The 18639-nt window shown below is 36.2% G+C and overlaps 1 protein-coding gene across 1 annotated transcript; it reads left to right on the top strand.

Moving 5' to 3' along the window:
* Positions 1-5934: 5934 nt before the first annotated feature.
* Positions 5935-8575, top strand: LOC132051003 (UPF0481 protein At3g47200-like). Its single transcript, XM_059442318.1, has one exon. It carries the CDS (start codon positions 6931-6933, stop codon positions 8428-8430), a length of 1500 nt encoding a protein of 499 aa, XP_059298301.1. The 5' UTR covers positions 5935-6930; the 3' UTR covers positions 8431-8575.
* Positions 8576-18639: the final 10064 nt, after the last annotated feature.

Genomic DNA, 18639 nt, shown 5'->3' with positions numbered 1-18639 from the left:
ATAGATCACCTCGGATTCAAAGTCCGTTAACTATCTTGCTATTAGTCGACTAATCTTATTAATCGCTCACATGTTCAAAACGTATTGGTTTAAAAAAATAAAATGCCTTCTCAGCATAATATGGCAGAGATGGTCTCATTAATCAACCAGTACCAACACATGAGTTAATATTTATACAAATATGCAGAAGCCCCAACGAATTCTCTGCAAATTAGAGTAGAACTATATCATAGAGAAGTTTTGTCCATTATAATGTAATATTGTTATTCCCAATGCCTATGAAAAAAAATCATTACCCCATAATTATTTTGCCCCCCAAAAGATACCTTATTTGCACTATGTAATAAAGAATTAACTTTACTCCTCATCTTGATTCAATTCAAGAAGCATAGTTATGGAACGAAGTTGGTGTAATACCTGAATACGATGTATACTTGGAAATTCTACTCCTCCCCGCTCTCGGTTAATGTTGCCAAAACCCCTTGATGTTACGCTGTTTTCTCCTCAACACCAGAAATATTTTAATCCCTAATAACCTCTTTAAACGTGGCCTGCAATATGGGGTGACTTGGCCCACTCCTTTTCTTCTAAAAAAACAAATTTAAGTCCTTAATTATTCAATCTATGTAAAGTGATACTGGCCCATTATCCACTAATTAACTGACTACCCCAAACTATATATATATGTATGTATATTTATGTATATACTAATACTACTACTAATAATAATAATACATTCACACACATTAAATAAATATATTCCAAAAATTACCCATCAATTATATAACCGTGCCACCTATCCCAGCAAGTTAAAAATACCATTTAAAGCTACGGAAAGGATATTTTAACGAAAAAGAGTCCAAAAGTGCTAAACGACCAAACGGGTAGTTACACTAAGCCACACATGGTAGACTAAACCAAATAAGGGATTAATTAACTGGATTCCAACATGATGACCCAAACAGGGATAGATGATCAACTTTCATAGGCTGAACATGATAGATTAAGCAAAGCACCCAAGCTAGTTAGACACACATGGTAAACATACTAGGGAACAGGGAGATTAAACACTGTGCCTAATCATGACGAGTTAAAAAAAGAAGCAATGGAACTGAACATTATAACTAAGCTAGCTAAACTATACTCAACATAGTAACAAGGATCTTGAATGCTACAACTAGATATGATAAACTCAAGCAAAGAATAGAAGAACTAGACATCATAACTAAGCATGGTAGGCCAAACCAAACAAACAAAGTAGCTAAACAATATAACTACACATGATGAAACGGATTGAATAAAAAAAAAAACAGGGGACTAATTACTTTAACTAATCATGATGAAGCTAGACTAAAGAAAGAAACAGGAAACTACACACTACCACTAAAAAAAAAACTAGTCACTATCAGCTAAACATATCACAAGAATGCAGAGAAAAAAAATACGAGAAAATATAGGGGAGCAAAGGATTACCTCTTTGTAGTACAGCCTTTTGTCGAGATCTAAAATTGGAGGGACCAATTGTTCCCCCAAATATGCTCAACACCACACCACAAACCAGAAAGAAATTTTAAAAATTTTAAACTTACTTGAATTCTTAAAGTTTTGAAAGCAAAGATGCCAAAACTTAGGTATTTCGAGTGTTATGAGTATATTTTTTCAGAATATTCTCAAACTTGTTCAATAATGAAAAACGGAGTCCTTTAAATAGGAATCCCCAAAATTTCAAAACCCTTGAACTCATGATGTGGGATAACTTCCCATAGATGGGATTTCCTCCTCACATCGTCATTATAGGGTCAAGATTAGCCTAAAAACAAGAACGAAGGGTCAAATCTATTTTTGAAATGGACCGATAAGTGGGGTTCTTCATGAACCAATAAAAATTGAGTATTCAAAATCGTGAAACAACAAAAACAATTAAAGCTTTGCAGGATGTTACCGTTAAAGCATGTAAAAGGTGAAGGCATGGAGAGGTAATACCGTGTTTGGGGCGGTGTTAGGCGAAAACAAGCGGAAGCAATTAATGCTTTACTCGTTCTAGCCACACCAAGTCTAAAAAGAACACAGCCGCCTGAAAGTTTACCACAAATGGCGACGATGACGTAGAAGAAAGGGGCATCGCCCTTTGGCGGCTAGGGTTTCACGAAGAAACCTTAGCAAAATACAAATGACCCCTTAGGGGTCCGTTTGTATGAAGCGGAGGGCATATGTATTATGATGTTTGGGTCGGGTCTGGCCCTATTGGGCTGGGCTCGGCCAATAAAAAATAAAAATAAAATAGAAGGGGCCTGCCTATATACATGATATATCGAGATATACGTATATTCATGCGTATATCATGTATATGGGCGGGTGAGACTGCGAAATTCCATAAATAGCCCAATTTAAAAAGATGTCCATTAGTTTGGACACTTTAAAAATAAGAAACCATTAAACTAATTGGTCTAATTCAAAAAAATGAAAGTAATAAAAGTAATAAAAAAAACAAACTTTGTCAAAAGGCCTTAAATCAATTCTGACTAGTTTGAATTATTATCATAGTCGGCTAATAATTAATTATTTTAATTATAGCCACTTCATGGTAATTTCAAAATTAATTACGACTAAAATTCAATTAATCCCAGTAAAAATAACAAAAAACCAAACTTAATTAAATAAGAAATGAGGGGTAGAAGTGGCCAACTCACTTGATCAATCAATCTTCCTTGAATTAAACAGGGTAAAATACTTTGCAAGTTGTTACTTCAACAATTTAGACAATTAAGTGAATAATCATGGAGAATTATCACCCTCTTCTTGGTAAATTTTGCAAAAGCATCTATTAATTGTGAAAAAATACTTAAATTAATTTGTAATATTTGTAGAAATATCTTATCAAACAGAAGTGGAAAGACATAGACTCAATAGATTTTTTATAAAATTATCTTGACTTCCTAAAAACACATTTCCCTCTGTTTAATATTTCAAGGACTTTGGGTATTTAAAGCAAATCATGGGAGGTCAAAAATTAGGTGTCAACACAGAGTCATTTAGGTCATGCTGTGGTGAATGTGGGACCGGGTCCCTCTGAAATGGCATCTGCCTCTCAACAAGTGTCTACAATTGCAGTTCCATGGAAAGAAACCACACCTGAATGGAAAGCCTCTTCAGAGGAGGAACCTGGTTCCTCTAACCATTCTGAAAAGGTTAACTCTGAAGGGCATGAATTAAACTCTAATGATGATATTATATTGCGAATTGTATATAGGCAAAGGCCTGGGGGTACTAAGCAGATGAGAAAGGGGGAAGCAGGAGAAAACATTTCGCCGATAGGAGGCCTGCTTCTAAGCAAAGGAAGAGACCTCTCACTTCAAGGCAGAAGTCTAAGGCGAGATTAGACTCTGTCTTACTGGTTAACAAAGCAAAGACAACAGGTAAGAGGCGGAGGCGAGTACATTCTGAAAATTTGAATAAGTTGAGGGATGAAGAGGAAGAAGTAATTGTTGTGTCTAATGGAGAAGAAGAGGAGGAGGAAGCCCTTTTGGTCAGGTGAAACTCCAAAAGTAAAAGCACGCAAATGGCTGTTGAAAAGACAGTTGTGGCTGAAAGAGGTAAGGAAAGCGAAAAGGAAGAAGCCGTGGCATAGGATAGAATGGTGTCAAAATCTCCCAAGAAACGAAAAAAACAGTGTTAGTAAGGAGGGAGGTTCTTCCAAAAGGAGAAAAGTCAGTATCGAAGGACCAGATTGCTCAATCAAAAGCATGCAAACACTGAAGAAGGAAAGACAACATAATCTACAAGGGTAGAAAGTTTTACTGGGAAGAGTAATTGATCTAGAGATTGTTGTCCACAACGCGTTAGAGGATTTAATGGAAGTGCTCAAGTCTCAACAATGAGAGCATCTAATGGAAGGTCCTGCAGTGGCTTATGAGAAAGAAATAGCCAATTTCTTTATAAATCTTCAGTACAATGATGACTACTCATTGGTTTTCCAAGTTGGTCAGATGGAGTTCACCCTCAATGAAGAACAGCTGGGGATAATTCTTGGTGTTCCAATTGCTGGAGTAAGTCGACTAGAGGAAGGAGACAATGCTACTGCAGACTTCAAGCTTCACATAGTTAAAAGGGGCGACCATGTGACCACTGAGACCATCTGTAAGAAACAAATAAAGTCTCAGTATCAGTTGCTCTTTGAGTTTGTGAACAAGGTCATGCTTCCTCCTACTGAGAAAAGGTGTATTGCCTCCAGGATGGACCTGGTCCTTATGGAAATTCTGGATGGTGGCAATTCGATCAGCTTGTCTGGCATTATATTGCAGCACATGATAAAAGTGGTGGATATCAAGGATGGTAAGCATGGTCTGCCCTATGGTTTTCTTCTTACCAAAGTGTTTGAGCATTTCAATGTGCCTCTTGGTAAAGTTTCCAAAGGGACCAAGAAATAGATGTTCTCTATGTCCACTCTGGAGGAATGTGAATGTGTTCCAAAGAAGGAAGGAGCAGGGGCCACATCCACCATATCCGGTCTGATTGAAGCAAATGAGAAAATCTTGGCTGATGTGGAAAGGTTGCAGGTTGAGAACACCCTTCTAAAGGCAGAAATCACCAGACTAAAGCTGGAGGTACATAGTCCCAGTGGAGATACAACGACTGAAGTTGCAGAGTTGCGAAAGGTTAATTCTAGTCTCATAAAGAAAGTTGCAAAGCTCCAGGAGCAGATCCCGGCCAATCACAAAGCTGTGGATACTAGACTAGACATGATGTTCAAAGCTTTTAACCCTACCAGTTCCTCCCACCCTGTCTAACCCTGGTCCTCTATCCCGTCACATTTCCTGCACTTTCTCTTTGATATTGGCATTTTGACGTTTACTTTAGTATGTTTGTATTGAATTGATTACTATGTTTTTATACCAAGTTTTTCTTCTGCTTGGCACCTTCTCTGATCTTCGCACATGGTTCTCTTAGTGCTTTACTATTTCTGCTTGTACTCATGTTGTGTTACCCCAGTGGCCTGGGTCAATGTCTCTGAACTTCTTATTGCTTGTGCCAATCTTTATCTCTTTTCAATGATGCCAAAAGGGGGAAGTGTGCTAGTTATTGCAAAAGGAATCCTTGGTTCTCTGAATGCTAGAAGGAATCCTTGGTTCTCTGAATGAAAATACTCTATGCTACATGTTGTTGGGGCCAAATCTGCAAGGGGAACCTGGTTCTCTAAGGGAACATCACTTACGAGTTTGTCATCATCAAAAAGGGGGAAATTGATGAGTTATGAGTTTTGATGATCGACATATGCATCAGGGACCAGGTCCTTGATCAGGTCCCCTGGACACTGTACAACTGTGACAACTGTAAAGCTGTGGCACTGTTCCCACTTGCAGAGCCACAGCAGGACAGACAAATCATTGCAATGTCTCTATTTATGTCACATGCTTCTCACATGCTCCTCACTCGGCCCCCTGTATAAACAACATGTTGGCATTTGTTTGACCTAGCAACTCAAAACATATTATTCTCATTGTTGAAAAGAGTAGCCGCCACTGCTTTCTCAGAGCTTTCAAGATCAAGACTAAATAACTCCAACGACTAGATCCCAATACTGAAGATGTCTTAAGTCCTAGGTTATTTTAGTCTTTATCTTTTGGTCTAAATAATGTAAACCTACATTTCTTTTAAGAAGGGCTTTTGTATGTATTTAGTTTATTAAGCTTTTTGTGTAAACGCCTAAATATAGTTAGTTATGGTGAGTTGAAGTTCAGCTAGAGGTAGTTGAATTAGTTTGGTTCTTGGCTAGAGTTAGTCAAGTAAGTGCTTGCAATAGAGGTATTGTAAGGGAAGGGATTAGTGGGCTAATTCCTTGGTTGCAAAAGTACTTGTAATGCGAAAGACGTTGCTCGCTTAGTGAAGTTGGAAATCCTACCGGTAGGTCGTGATTTTTAATCCCTTTGCAGCAAATTTTGCCATTGGTTTGCAATTGATTGATACAGTTCTATCAGATATTCAAGCCTATTATTCTGTCCAAAAAAAGGACACCTAGTAATGATAGGATCCAAAACCAGCCAGCTTCATTGTTCTGTGGAAAATAATAATTTGTGTCTTGTTTGTTGAATTCATCATTTCTTTTACCTTACTTGCTATGACTGTTATTGGGCTTTGTACTCTTCTTTATATATAACTACTAGAGCATTTCTTTTCTTAGTGTTTATTTGTGTAAATTTACTACTTTCAAGCACATGATCATGAATGAGACCTTTAAATGACTATTAAGAATAATATATAATCCAATTTAACTTTGACTTCTCATTTTTCCCGTAATGAGAACTTTTCAAAGCCACATAAATGTTACTTATGACTTGCGTAAGACCACAAGTTTCAACTATCTCATAGACACACAAATGTTATGGCATGTTTAAAATCACAAGTTTCAGAAGTTTTTCTATTTTTCTTAAACTCCGTAACAACTCAAACTATGACACATAAATCGAAACGGAGGTGTACTAATTAGTTTCCCTAACATGCTGAAGACAAGAAATTAGAGATGGGACATTTTTACTTTATTTTAGGTCTGCAAACAAATTTCAAGAATGCCAGGAATTAAAGTGAGAGCTGGAAACTTACTTACTGATCACTTAACTGATAAAAGATGGAGAATCCTTGCCCTTTTTCTCTTTATATGTTTCTTACAAGCAGGCATGCAAATAATTAAATGCTCTTTCTTTTTGTCTAATCCTATTCTTATTCTATTTTTCATACCGAAAGCCAAAAAATGTATCTGGTGTGAAAATACCTGACTTGACAATGAAGAGAAATCACCTTGCCTAAAGTAAAAGAGAATATTGATCATGAAGTACTAGTCCAATGTTTCAGTTTAAACAAATATAAACATGTTTGCTAAATTTCAATTACTATCAAGATTGGGATCCTTAATTTGAGGAGGTTTCACAAAATTAGATGGATAAACAATCTGCTAAAGGGACAACGATTACTACAGAAGAAAAGACTGGTGATAATCAAGATGAATGCAGCATTACAATCCATCAAGAGTCAAACTCAAATACTCATGAAATCAGTGAAAATGAGATACAGTGGCTAAATTCCTTGGAGAAGAGTGGAGGGTACCCTGCCAAAGGATCAACACAGAAGCCAAAAATTCAGATGGTCCCTGAAATGCTACGTGGGATTGAATCCAACATTAGCTGCTACGAGCCCCTTGTTGTTGCTATTGGTCCATTTCACCATGGAAAACCAAAGCTTCAACCTATGGAGAAGTACAAGGAGAAATTGGCATTTCAGTTTGCTGATCAAGAAAGTAAATATGTTGGGGTCTCATCACGGCTATTAACAAATTCAGTGACCAAAGATGAGCTTTACATAAGAGTCAAGAACATTGTGCCTAATGTCAGGGATTGTTATGCTGAGGACTTAATTAAAGATTACAATGACGAGGAGTTTGCACAGATGATGTTTGTGGATGGCTGCTTCATCCTCCAATATATTCTCTGCGGCTTTGTCCCTGGCAATATTAAGCAGCTTCACATGAAGATCACTGATATAGCTCTCATTCGCCGCGATCTTTTCTTACTTGAAAATCAGTTACCATTTGAAGTCCTGCAGGTTCTAATGACCTATAAGTTCAATAAAGATGAAGGAATGAAGATGATTAAACAGTTCATATCGAGTTCACACGTAAGCCCTCCTCAAGAGCATGGATTCATTCGAAGTATCAAGGATTTCTTTGGGGGAAATCCCTTTTCTCCAGAGACAACAAATGGGAAAGGTCATGATCATGAGCGTCCTTCTCATCTCCTCGAGCTATTAAGAACACATCTCATAGACCCGAAGGCTTTCTTAGGAGGTGGACGCTATCTAAGGGGTGAATGGTGCTCGTATCGCTCAGCCATGGAGCTGAGGAGAGCAGGAATCCATTTCGCGCGTGGAAAGGGTCGTCTTCTTTCAGACATTAAGTTCAAATCTTTTGATTGTACAGCTCTTTTAACACTTCCATTTATAACAATAGATGATTCAACCAAGTCGGAGCTTTTAAACTTGGCTGCATATGAAGCATGCCCTGATACACCAGATGACTTTAGTGTTACATCTTATCTATGCTTCATGGATTCACTTATTGATCATCCAGAAGATGTGAAGGAGCTCAGATCAAAAGGTATACTTCTTAACTTTCTTCGAACTGATCAAGAAGTAACAAATCTCTTCAAAGAGATAGCAAAAGATTTGGTGCCTAATCCACGTGCCTTTGTTGACGTGAAATACAAAATTGAGATACAATGCAGTAGCAAAGGAAAAGCATGGATTGCTGAGTGGAAGAACACGCATTTTATCACCCCATGGACTTTTTTTACATTTATTGTAGCAATTTTTATCATTGGTTTGCAAGTGACTGATACTGTTCTATCAGGCATCCAAACCTATTATGCAGTTCATGAGAAATAGAGATAGTAATGATAGGATTCAAATAAACAACTTTTTTTTTCTTTCCTTTTCTTCAGAAAATAATGAGTGTCATGTTTGTTGAATTCATCATTTCTATTACCTTACTGCCATGACGGCGATGAATCTTTGTACTCGTTTAATTTATGAAGTTTGTATTTTCTTTTTATTTTAGTTGTGTTATTTTACTACTTTGAAGCACATGAATGGTATGTCATCACTGTTATCAATCTGTATTACGAAACAGTAACTTAGCAATATTTTCAGAAATCAGTAACTTTACAAAATCAGAAAGTATAAACCAATATAAAACAGAATCTGGAAAAATAATCAGAAAGAGTATACGAAAATATTTTTAAGGAACAGAAATCCAGCCCACTGAATGCACAGTGTGTCCTTAAGGAAATTATTCCCCTCAAGTACCCGAGGTTGAATGTGGAATATTTCCTCCCAGGATAGAAGGATTTCACTCACCGATGTGTTGTTGGTAACCACTTAATGGCAATATATCACACAGAAGTAAACTTTTAAGAGAGTAGAAGAATAGAAAAATATCAGAAAATTTGTAAGTAATAATCTGAATATTAACTGGAATTTATAGCCATTAATGCACTGGTTGGGAATAGGGGTGGCGTAAACTTTTAAGAGGCTATTTCGGTAGAAGAACAGAAAAAACTAGGGTTTCGGTTTTTTAAAGTTCGGTTCGGTTCGGTTTCGGTTTTTTCAATGCGGTTTTTTTAATATAATATTAGAAGCGATTCCATTGACACTAATTCATATTCTCAAAAGCAATAAAACATAAAACTGATAAATTGAAATCAAAAAAAAAAAAAAAAAAAAGCACAAGAACAGAAAACTATAAGCATAATAGGATTACTAGGTGCTATATACATGGTAAGAATAATTAAGAAAACACATAAAGGACATACATTAATCCTAAAGAGACATCCTAGTTACCTTTCTTTGTTAAGGATATTTGATTTTTTTTCAAAAATTAGGGATACAAATGCAAAAGAGGACTTATTACAATTGGGTTTTTTTTTGCTTTAAACTTAATACTATTTTAATTTTTTTGGGTAATGTATTAAATTTAAATTTCGGTTTTTCGGTTCGGCTATTTCGGTTTCGGTTTTTTGAAAGAAACACCGAACCAAACTAGTTCGGTTCGGTTCGGTTTGTTGAAGTTTCGATTCGGTTCGATTTTTTCATATTTATGCGCGGGGAAGAGGTCTTTTCGAAAGGTTTGCAACCTTTCGGAAAATATTCGTTTTAAAAATAAAGCGGAGGAAATTTAAATTAATACGGGAAAGAAACGGGTCGCGGTCGGAAAATAATAATTAATTAATATATTAATTAAATAATAATTAATTAAATTAAAATTAAAGGAATTTTGGTCCAAAAAGATTATCAATCAATCACATCATTTGACCAAATCCAAATCCAAATCCGAATCCGAATTCGAAACCGAATCCGAATCCGAAGCCGAAGCCGAAGCCGAAGTAGCAACAAGAAGGAGTGCTTCTACTTTTAAGTAGGAGAACTTTTCTTTCCACCACCTATGAGGGACAAATGCTTATTTCATAAAGCAAAAGGGGACAACTCATTTTCCCTCCACTTCTTTTCCCTCCATTTCCCATTCAACCTATCTATTAAACCTAACAATCCCCCACATGAATGGGGAATGACTATAATATAAAGGAATGCGCGGACAATCGTGTGATATACATGCGAAGACTAATTGCATCTGGATAAGTAGGTTTCCCTTTGAACTTTCCGTAGTGAACTTATATCGGATATACTCGATCAATCGGTAGATGTGATATCTTTGAACCGTCCAAATTTGTTGTATACCTAGACAACATAAGTCACACAATTAACCCTCAACCGTCTATGGTTCTTACGGTTGTGTTCGTTTCAGCCATGAACACCTATTGGTTTCATGAGTTTATAGAGAATGGGCTTTTTACAATCATCCTCTTTGAAGCGGCTTACACTTCACACTCACATAGGTGATTCCTAAACGTGTTATCTTATTGATACACTATTTGTTCAAACCTGCCAAACTTAGAAACCATTAAAAAACTTAAGCTTTATTAACTCGTTAAAAAGCCTTAATGTTTTGTCCCTGTTCCTGAACATTGTCTTCATCACGAGAATGGATTGAGTTATTTGACAATGACGAACCGTCAGTCACAACTTTGTTTGATCTCCTTGAACCTAGCTCTTGGGATCTCCAGTCTTCTAGGTAGAGTTACCGCCATGATGACTTGTCCTAAGCCTTAAACCCATTCCCTTAGATGATCTTTCAACCGCCTCTCTAGTTAGGCCTTTTGTAAGTGGATCCGACACATTATCTCTAGACTTTACATTTTCAATAGTGATAATTCCACTAGAAAGTAGTTGTCTCACGATATTATGTCTCCGTCGTATATGACGAGATTTTCCGTTGTACATAACGCTCCCTGCCCTACCTATTGCTGCTTGACTATCACAATGTACCATATAGGTCCCGCAGGTTTGGGCGTAATGGAATATCTTCTAAGAAATTCACATTCATTATCTAAAGCTATAAATTCAGATTCCATTGTGGAACGGGCGATGCACGTCTGTTTGGATGATTTCCAAGACACTGCTCCACCCCCAATTGTGAAAACATATCCACTTGTGGATTTAACTTCAGATGATCCGGTGATCCAATTTGCATTACTATATCCCTCAATCACGGCGGGATATTTGTTATAATGCAAAGCATAGTCTTCGTGTGTTTCAAATACCCCAAGACTCGTTTCATTGCCATCCGATGAGTTTGATTGGGATTACTCGTGAATCGACTCGGCTTGCTAATAGCACATGCTATATCCGGTCCATAATATACATCAAACTTCCCAAAACTCGTGCATAGTCCAATTGTGAGTCACTTTCACCTTCATTCTTTTGAAATGCAAAACTTACATCAATTGGAGTCTTTGCAACATTGAAATTTAAATACTTTAACTTGTCAAGTACCCTTTCAATATAGTGTGACTGTGATAATGCTAGACCTTGTGGAGTTTTATGGATCCTAATTCCTAAGATCAAATCAGCAACTCCTAAGTCTTTCATGTCAAATTTGCTAGCAAGCATACGCTTCGTAGCATTTACATCGGTAATATCTCTACTCATTATCAACATGTCATCAACATATAAACAAATAATGACTTCATGATTTGGAGTATTTTTTATCTAAATACATTTGTCACACTCATTAATCTTAAATCCATTTGTCAACATTGTTTGGTCAAACTTCGCATGCCATTGTTTGGGTGCTTGTTAAGTCCATAAAGTGACTTAACAAGTTTGCACACTTTCCTTTCTTTACCAGGAACCACAAAACCCTCGAGGTAAATTTCTTCCTCCAATTCTCCATTTAAGAAAGCCGTACTTGACATCCATTTGATGGATTTCAAGACCATATACTCATAGTGCCACTAACACCCGAATAGATGTTATTCTTGTTATTGGTAATCAAGGCCTTCTTTTTGTCTATAACCTTTGACCACAAGTCTTGCCTTATATTTGTCAATAGTGCCATCATTTTCCTTTTAAAAATCCATTTTGATCCTAAAGGTTTATTTCCGGGAGGAAGATCAACCAATTCCCATATATTCAAAATATTCAATCTCAAATTGACTTTTCCGAAATGCCGAAGATGACATAGTCCAGGCTCATTTTCAAGCATGTCACAAAATATGGTCCAAAGGAAGTAGATGTCCTTCACGTTTGCTACGCCTTGGATCCTCTTCAAACTGCAAGAACTTTCACTTGACGACTCAATTGGGATAAATGTTTTCAAAGAATTCAGCACATTGATTCAATTTAAATACTTTGTCTTTGTGAACCAAAAATCGAAGTACCAATAATAAAAACACAATCCACAGTTTTTGTCCGATTTTACCCTTTTGGGCAAAAGGAACTTGGACCTAAACACACCCACACTTTGAAATATTTCAAGTTGGGTTTTCTTCCTTTCCATAGTTCATATGGAATAGATTGTTTTATGGATCCTTCCCCCACAATTCTAAGAAATCGGAACTTATTAACAAAGCATTCATCATTTCCTTTAATGTCTTTTTTCCTTTCCGCAAATTTGATTGTGGTGTGTGGGGGCATAGTTTGATGAATAATTGCATATTCTAAACATATCTCTGCAAAAGGAGATTCGTATTCTCCACACGACCCGATACTCACCCAAACGGACATTCATCCAAATCGTCATAATCTATCATAGCTCGGGCATCATAATCATTAATTAAAGCACGCGTAAAAATGACCAACTTCATCGCGGATGTGAAATATATATCAAAGTTTATCTATATACATATATGCATTTGTCACAGACCGCATTAATCACGAAAAACAAATGTACATAGGACCCTCGACCCACATTGTACGAGGCCTCTGGTCAAACGGAGGGCCGCATGTACCATTAGTCCAAATGTACGTGCATATACATAACGTAAGCATATATACCAGTCCATCAAAGTGACCAACAAGTTGTAGCCTACTTTCCTTTACTTCGGTACTGCGGGCATGAACACAGGAACCCATAAAGTGAAATATGTTACAAAGAGAAAATACCAAATCAAGTATCAATTTCATTAATGCTCAAAATCGTCTCCAACGTGGCTACCACCCGACACCTGTAACACGAATACTACGAATGTTTCAAATCTCCATACACATCATATCACACATTTGATGGATTCATATCATTAGACCATATCACGGCATAACTAGTGCCACTAACACCCGATTTTATCATAGGGCGCACGATTTATTCTTGTTATCATTGGCACGAGCGGATGTGTATCAAAAATAAATTTCAACTCGGCCTAGTTTCATATTCATATACATATTCATTAACAACCTAAGTATCGAGCCACAAGTTATATACAAAAGTTGCCTTCATAAGTTATAAATTTTTTCAAAAAAAACATATCGTAGGTCGTTCTCGAGAAAATTTTAGTGTCATTCATAGTAAAGAACACTCAAATAACATCATAAGGTTTTCCTTAAAAATCCATTTTGATCCTAAGGTAAACCAAATAAGGAAATTTTTCGGGACCAAGGGCCCAGGGTCAAGTTGAGGCGGCGGACATGAAATTACAAACATTAGGCTCCCATTCATAAGGGTTTGTTGAATACATTGATTATAAAGGTTTACTCCTTTACCCAAATATAAGGATTATGATTCAATTGTCTTTGAATGGAATAGTACTCAAAATCAAACTTGGATTTTCAAGATGCGAGATTATTCCCGAGGTCCCGATCTTAACCTAGTATGACTAGGACATGCCAAAAGAAGGAAAGGTAGGCTTTACATACCTTACGTGCGTCTTACGCTCGCTTAAACTCGATCCCCGCTTCGCCCAGAAAACTACAAATGGTCAAGATTGCCAAAGGTAAGTTATAGATTCTAAGTATTCAACTTAAGGTCATGTTGGTCTACGCCTTTAGATTCCCCTATACATATGACATCCCCGAGAATCATCTCGGTGTATCAACAACAACATCAACAATCATCATAAACTACATTATGGCACAAATAGTCTCTTTTCTACATAGTTCAATAATTGCCATCCAAACTTTTATCAAACTAATACCAACATTTTCCATATTCATTAACTAATTCAATATTCTTCAAATGCATTCCAATAACGTTCCATATGGATTCAAATGTTTTCAAAAAGCTTCTACAAATGCAACAACACTTCCAAATCACATTGTTTTCCTTCCAAACTCATCACAACAATCATAATTAACATTTAAAACTTTCATTCCATACTTTATATAAAAAATCACATAAATTCATATAATTTTCTCATAACTACATACAAGCAATTCCAATGCCAATTCAAGTCATTAAACCTTTGTTTGCATTACTAAGATCCAATAACACAACTAACAAACTAATTGAACTTGAATTCATCTTTTCCACATCAACATGTCCGATGTCATTCACATGCACACACGCCATGGGCACCAACTTCCACTCATTACTTAAACACATATAAACCTATTCCACACTACCTTTTTCTTCAAATATTTCCAAAACGTCGCTCTTTTGCTAAACTAATTATACATTTCTTGAGCTTTTTCCAAGATAGTTCAGATTGGAATTTTTTTTTCTCTCTTCCTCTCTATTCGGCCGAATGGCCTCTTCAAGGTTTGCTCTCAATTTTTTTTGTTTTGTGATTTTTCTTGAAGCTTCTAAGGATGAACACATGTATATACTCTCTTAACTAGTTGTCACATGATCATCACATTATTAATAAACTTGCATTTTTTTTTATTTCCATTTAATGTTTGGTTTTTTCTTTTTTTTTGAGCTTTCATTAGTAATCTCGTTTTGAAATTCCATAAATTTTCAAAATTCCAATTTTGCCCTGGTGATGCCTTGCACCAATAGTTTTTCCATAAAACAACATAAACATATTAACTAAAATCAAAATATTGACTTATAACATACAAGTCACAATTATTTCAAAATTTTCGTATATCTCCACCCCTATTACTTCTAATCATTTTTATCTTTTTATTCAATTGATTTTTCACTTCGTTCTTGTATTGCTTAAATGCGTCAATTGTTTCATCCTTACAATTAAGCAAATACACATAACAATATCGAGTGCAAACGTCAATAAAAGTTATAAAATACTTTTTCTCACCGCGAAATGGTATTGACTTCACATCACATATATCTGTGTGGATTAATTCTAAAGGATCTGAATTCCTATCAATAGACTTATGTGGATGTTTAACAAACTTAGATTCAACACAGATTTCACATTTTGATTTATTACACTCGAATTTAGGCAATACTTCTAAATTAATCAATTTTCGCAAGGTTTTGTAGTTGACATGTCCTAAACGAACATGCCATAAATCATTTGACTCCAATAAGTAAGACGAAGCTGAATTCTTATTAATACTGTCAACAACCATTACATTGAGTTTGAAAAGGCCCTCGGTGAGGTAGCCCTTTCCTATGAACATATCATTCTTACTTATTACAATTTTCTCACTAACCAGCACGCACTTAAACCCGTTTTTGATGAGTAGTCCGGCTAAAACTAAATTCTTCCTAATTATTGGAACGTGCAGAATGTTGTTGAGAGTCAGCACCTTGCCGGAAGTTATCTTCAGAAGTATCTTCCCATACCCTTCAACCTTGGCTGTTGCAGTATTTCCCATAAACAATTCCTCTTCGGGTCCAGCGAGAGCATAGGTTGCAAATGCTTCTTTTACGGCGCAAACATGTCGAGTGGCACCAGAATCAAGCCACCACTCCTTTGGGTTTCCAACCAAATTGCACTCCGATAGCATTGCACACAGATCATCCATGTCATTATTCTTCTCCACCATATTGGCTTGTCCCTTTCCCTTGTCCTTTTTCGGGAGACGACAATCTGGGGCTTTGTGGCCAGCTTTCCCACAATTATAGCAATTGCCCTTGAATTTTTTCTTGTTCTGCTCCTTACTCTTTCCAAAAGGTTTCTTCCTTTTCTTATTCTTTGGAGCAGCTTCTTCAACGATGTTCGCTCCCATAATCGTTGAATTTCCACGCCACTTCTTTTCAGCAACTTTATTATCTTCCTCAATCTTCAAGCGAATCACAAGATCTTCCAGCGACATTTCCTTACGCTTGTGTTTCAGATAGTTCTTGAAGTTTCTCCATGAAGGAGGCAACTTCTCAATCACGAGGCCTACTTGAAATGCCTCGTTGATCACCATACCTTTAGCAATAAGGTTATGGATAAGGACTTGGAGTTCTTGAATTTGGGTTCCAACAGTTTTACTGTCTGTCATCTTGTAGTCAAGAAACTTGGCAACCACGAATTTTTTCAAGTATGCATCTTCAGTTTTATACTTCTTTTCGAGTGCAAGCCATAATTCTTTTGAAGTTTTGGCGAATCGTAGACATTATACGAGATCATCATCTAGTGCACTAAGGATGTATCCTTTGCACAAAAAATTTGCATGCTTCCAAGCCTCAGTAATCATAAAGCACTGGTTTTCAGGCATTCCTTCTTCAGTAGCAGGAGGATTTTCATTTGTGAACTTCTGCATGCCTAGAGTAGTCAGCCAGAAGAACATTCTTTGCTGTCATCCTTTGAAGTTGATACCACAAAACTTTCCTGGTTTCTCTACCGGTGTCATCGCGTGTGCGAAAATAGTTGGACGGCTTGACGATGCAACATTTGTCGCCCAACCAATGTACGCCAACGTAGTACCAACAAATAGTACCCTAGTCGCACCAACAGTTGCAGTTCCATTAGGAGCATTAACATCACTTTCTGTTTCCATTCTTCACTGTCAATAATTGACAAACTGTTTAATAAATGGCAAATGAAACAGAACAGTTAACAGAGAAGATATATATATATATATATATATATATATATATATATTTTCCTTTTTCCAAAATCTGTTTCACGATGAAGTTTTTATGTTCTTCAAATCGCGTCACTGTTATGAACTTTAATAATCCAACGAAGTTTTTATGTTCTTCAAGTTGGACTAGAAAAATTCCAACGGAGTAGAAAACCAGAAGGTTTTAGTCTCCAAAACAGAATACAGATTAAAATATATAAGCAATAATTTCCTTAAGATTGTTATCAATCTGTATTACGAAACAGTAACTTAGCAATATTTCCAGAAATCAATAACTTTACAAAATCAGAAAGTATAAACCAAAGTAAAACAGAATCTGAAAAAATAATCAGAAAGAGTATACGAAAATATTTTTAAGGAACATAAATCCAGCCTACTGAATGCACAGTGTGTCCTTAAAGAAATTATTCCCCTCAAGTACCCGAGGTTGAATGTGGAATATTTCCTCCTAGGATAGAAGGATTTCACTCACCGGTGTGTTGGTACCAAAAACCCCGATGTTAGGCGAACCACTTAACGGCAGTATATCACACAGAAGTAAACTTTTAAGAGAGTAGAAGAATAGAAAAATATCAGAAAATTCGTAAGTAATAATCTGAATATTAACTGGAATTTATAGCCATTAATGCTTGGGAAGAGGTTTGCAGCTTTTCAGAAAGGTTTTCAGAAAATATTCGTTTTAAAAATAAAATGGAGGTTTACATTAATCCGGGAAAGAAACGGGTCGCGGGTCAGACTTCACTAACGGGTCAAGATCTGAAAATAATTAATTAATTAAATAATAATTAATTAAATTAAAATTAAAGGAATTTTGGTCCAAAAAGATTATCAATCAATCAGATCATTTGACCAAATCCAAATCCGAAGCTGAGTCGAGCGACGATGACCGACCAAATCCAAATCCGAAGCCGAGCCGAGCGACGACGACGGTGCGAGGAGAGACCCTCTTCTTGACCCTTTTAGCAACAAGGAGTGCTTCTACTTTTAAGTAGGAAAACTTTTCTTTCCACCACCTATGAGGGACAAATGATTATTTCATAAAGCAAAAGGGGACAACTCATTTTCCCTCCACTTATTTTCCCTCCATTTCCCATTCAACCTATCTATTAAACCCAACAATCACTGAGACTTTTGGATGGCTATTAAGAATAATACATAACTACTGCTCCTTCTGTCCCTATTTATGTGGCACTATTTGACTTGGCATGGAGTTTAAGAAAAAAAGGAAGACTTTTAAAATATTTGGTCCAAAACAAGCCTTATATAAATGTGTGGCTATAAATCATCTCATAAAATTAAATTGTTTATAAATATAAAAGGTGATATTCATTTTGGGACAGACCAAAAAAAATAGTGCCACATAAATTGAGATAGAGGGAGTAATTAGTATTCTTGATATACTCACATTGGGCCAGTAAAAAAAGGAGTATATGAATATGATCTTCTTTGTCCTTTCATTCTGAGGTTTATTCGGGATCTCAAACGGGTTCCATAATGAAATATTTTGTTGATCGGTGACGGAGAATCTGAAATTCAAATATTCGCTCTACTTTGATACTCCCTCCGACCTATAATAAGTGTCATCTTAATAAAAAAAAAAAAAATTATCCCTTAATAAATGTTATCTTAGGAAACCAAGACATAAATCAACTAGTTTTTTCCAACTCTACTCTTAGACGAAAAATGACAAATTAAAGTAACATCTAAATAATGATTGAAAAAGTCATATAGTAACTTGTATGTTGGATTCTCAATGTCAAAAGGAGTACTACTCGTGCA

Source organism: Lycium ferocissimum, chromosome 3 (assembly GCF_029784015.1).
Source record: "Lycium ferocissimum isolate CSIRO_LF1 chromosome 3, AGI_CSIRO_Lferr_CH_V1, whole genome shotgun sequence".
Taxonomy (NCBI): Eukaryota; Viridiplantae; Streptophyta; class Magnoliopsida; order Solanales; family Solanaceae; genus Lycium; species Lycium ferocissimum.
Note: the sequence above shows the minus strand (reverse complement) of the source record. Positions and strands in the feature narration are given on the sequence as shown.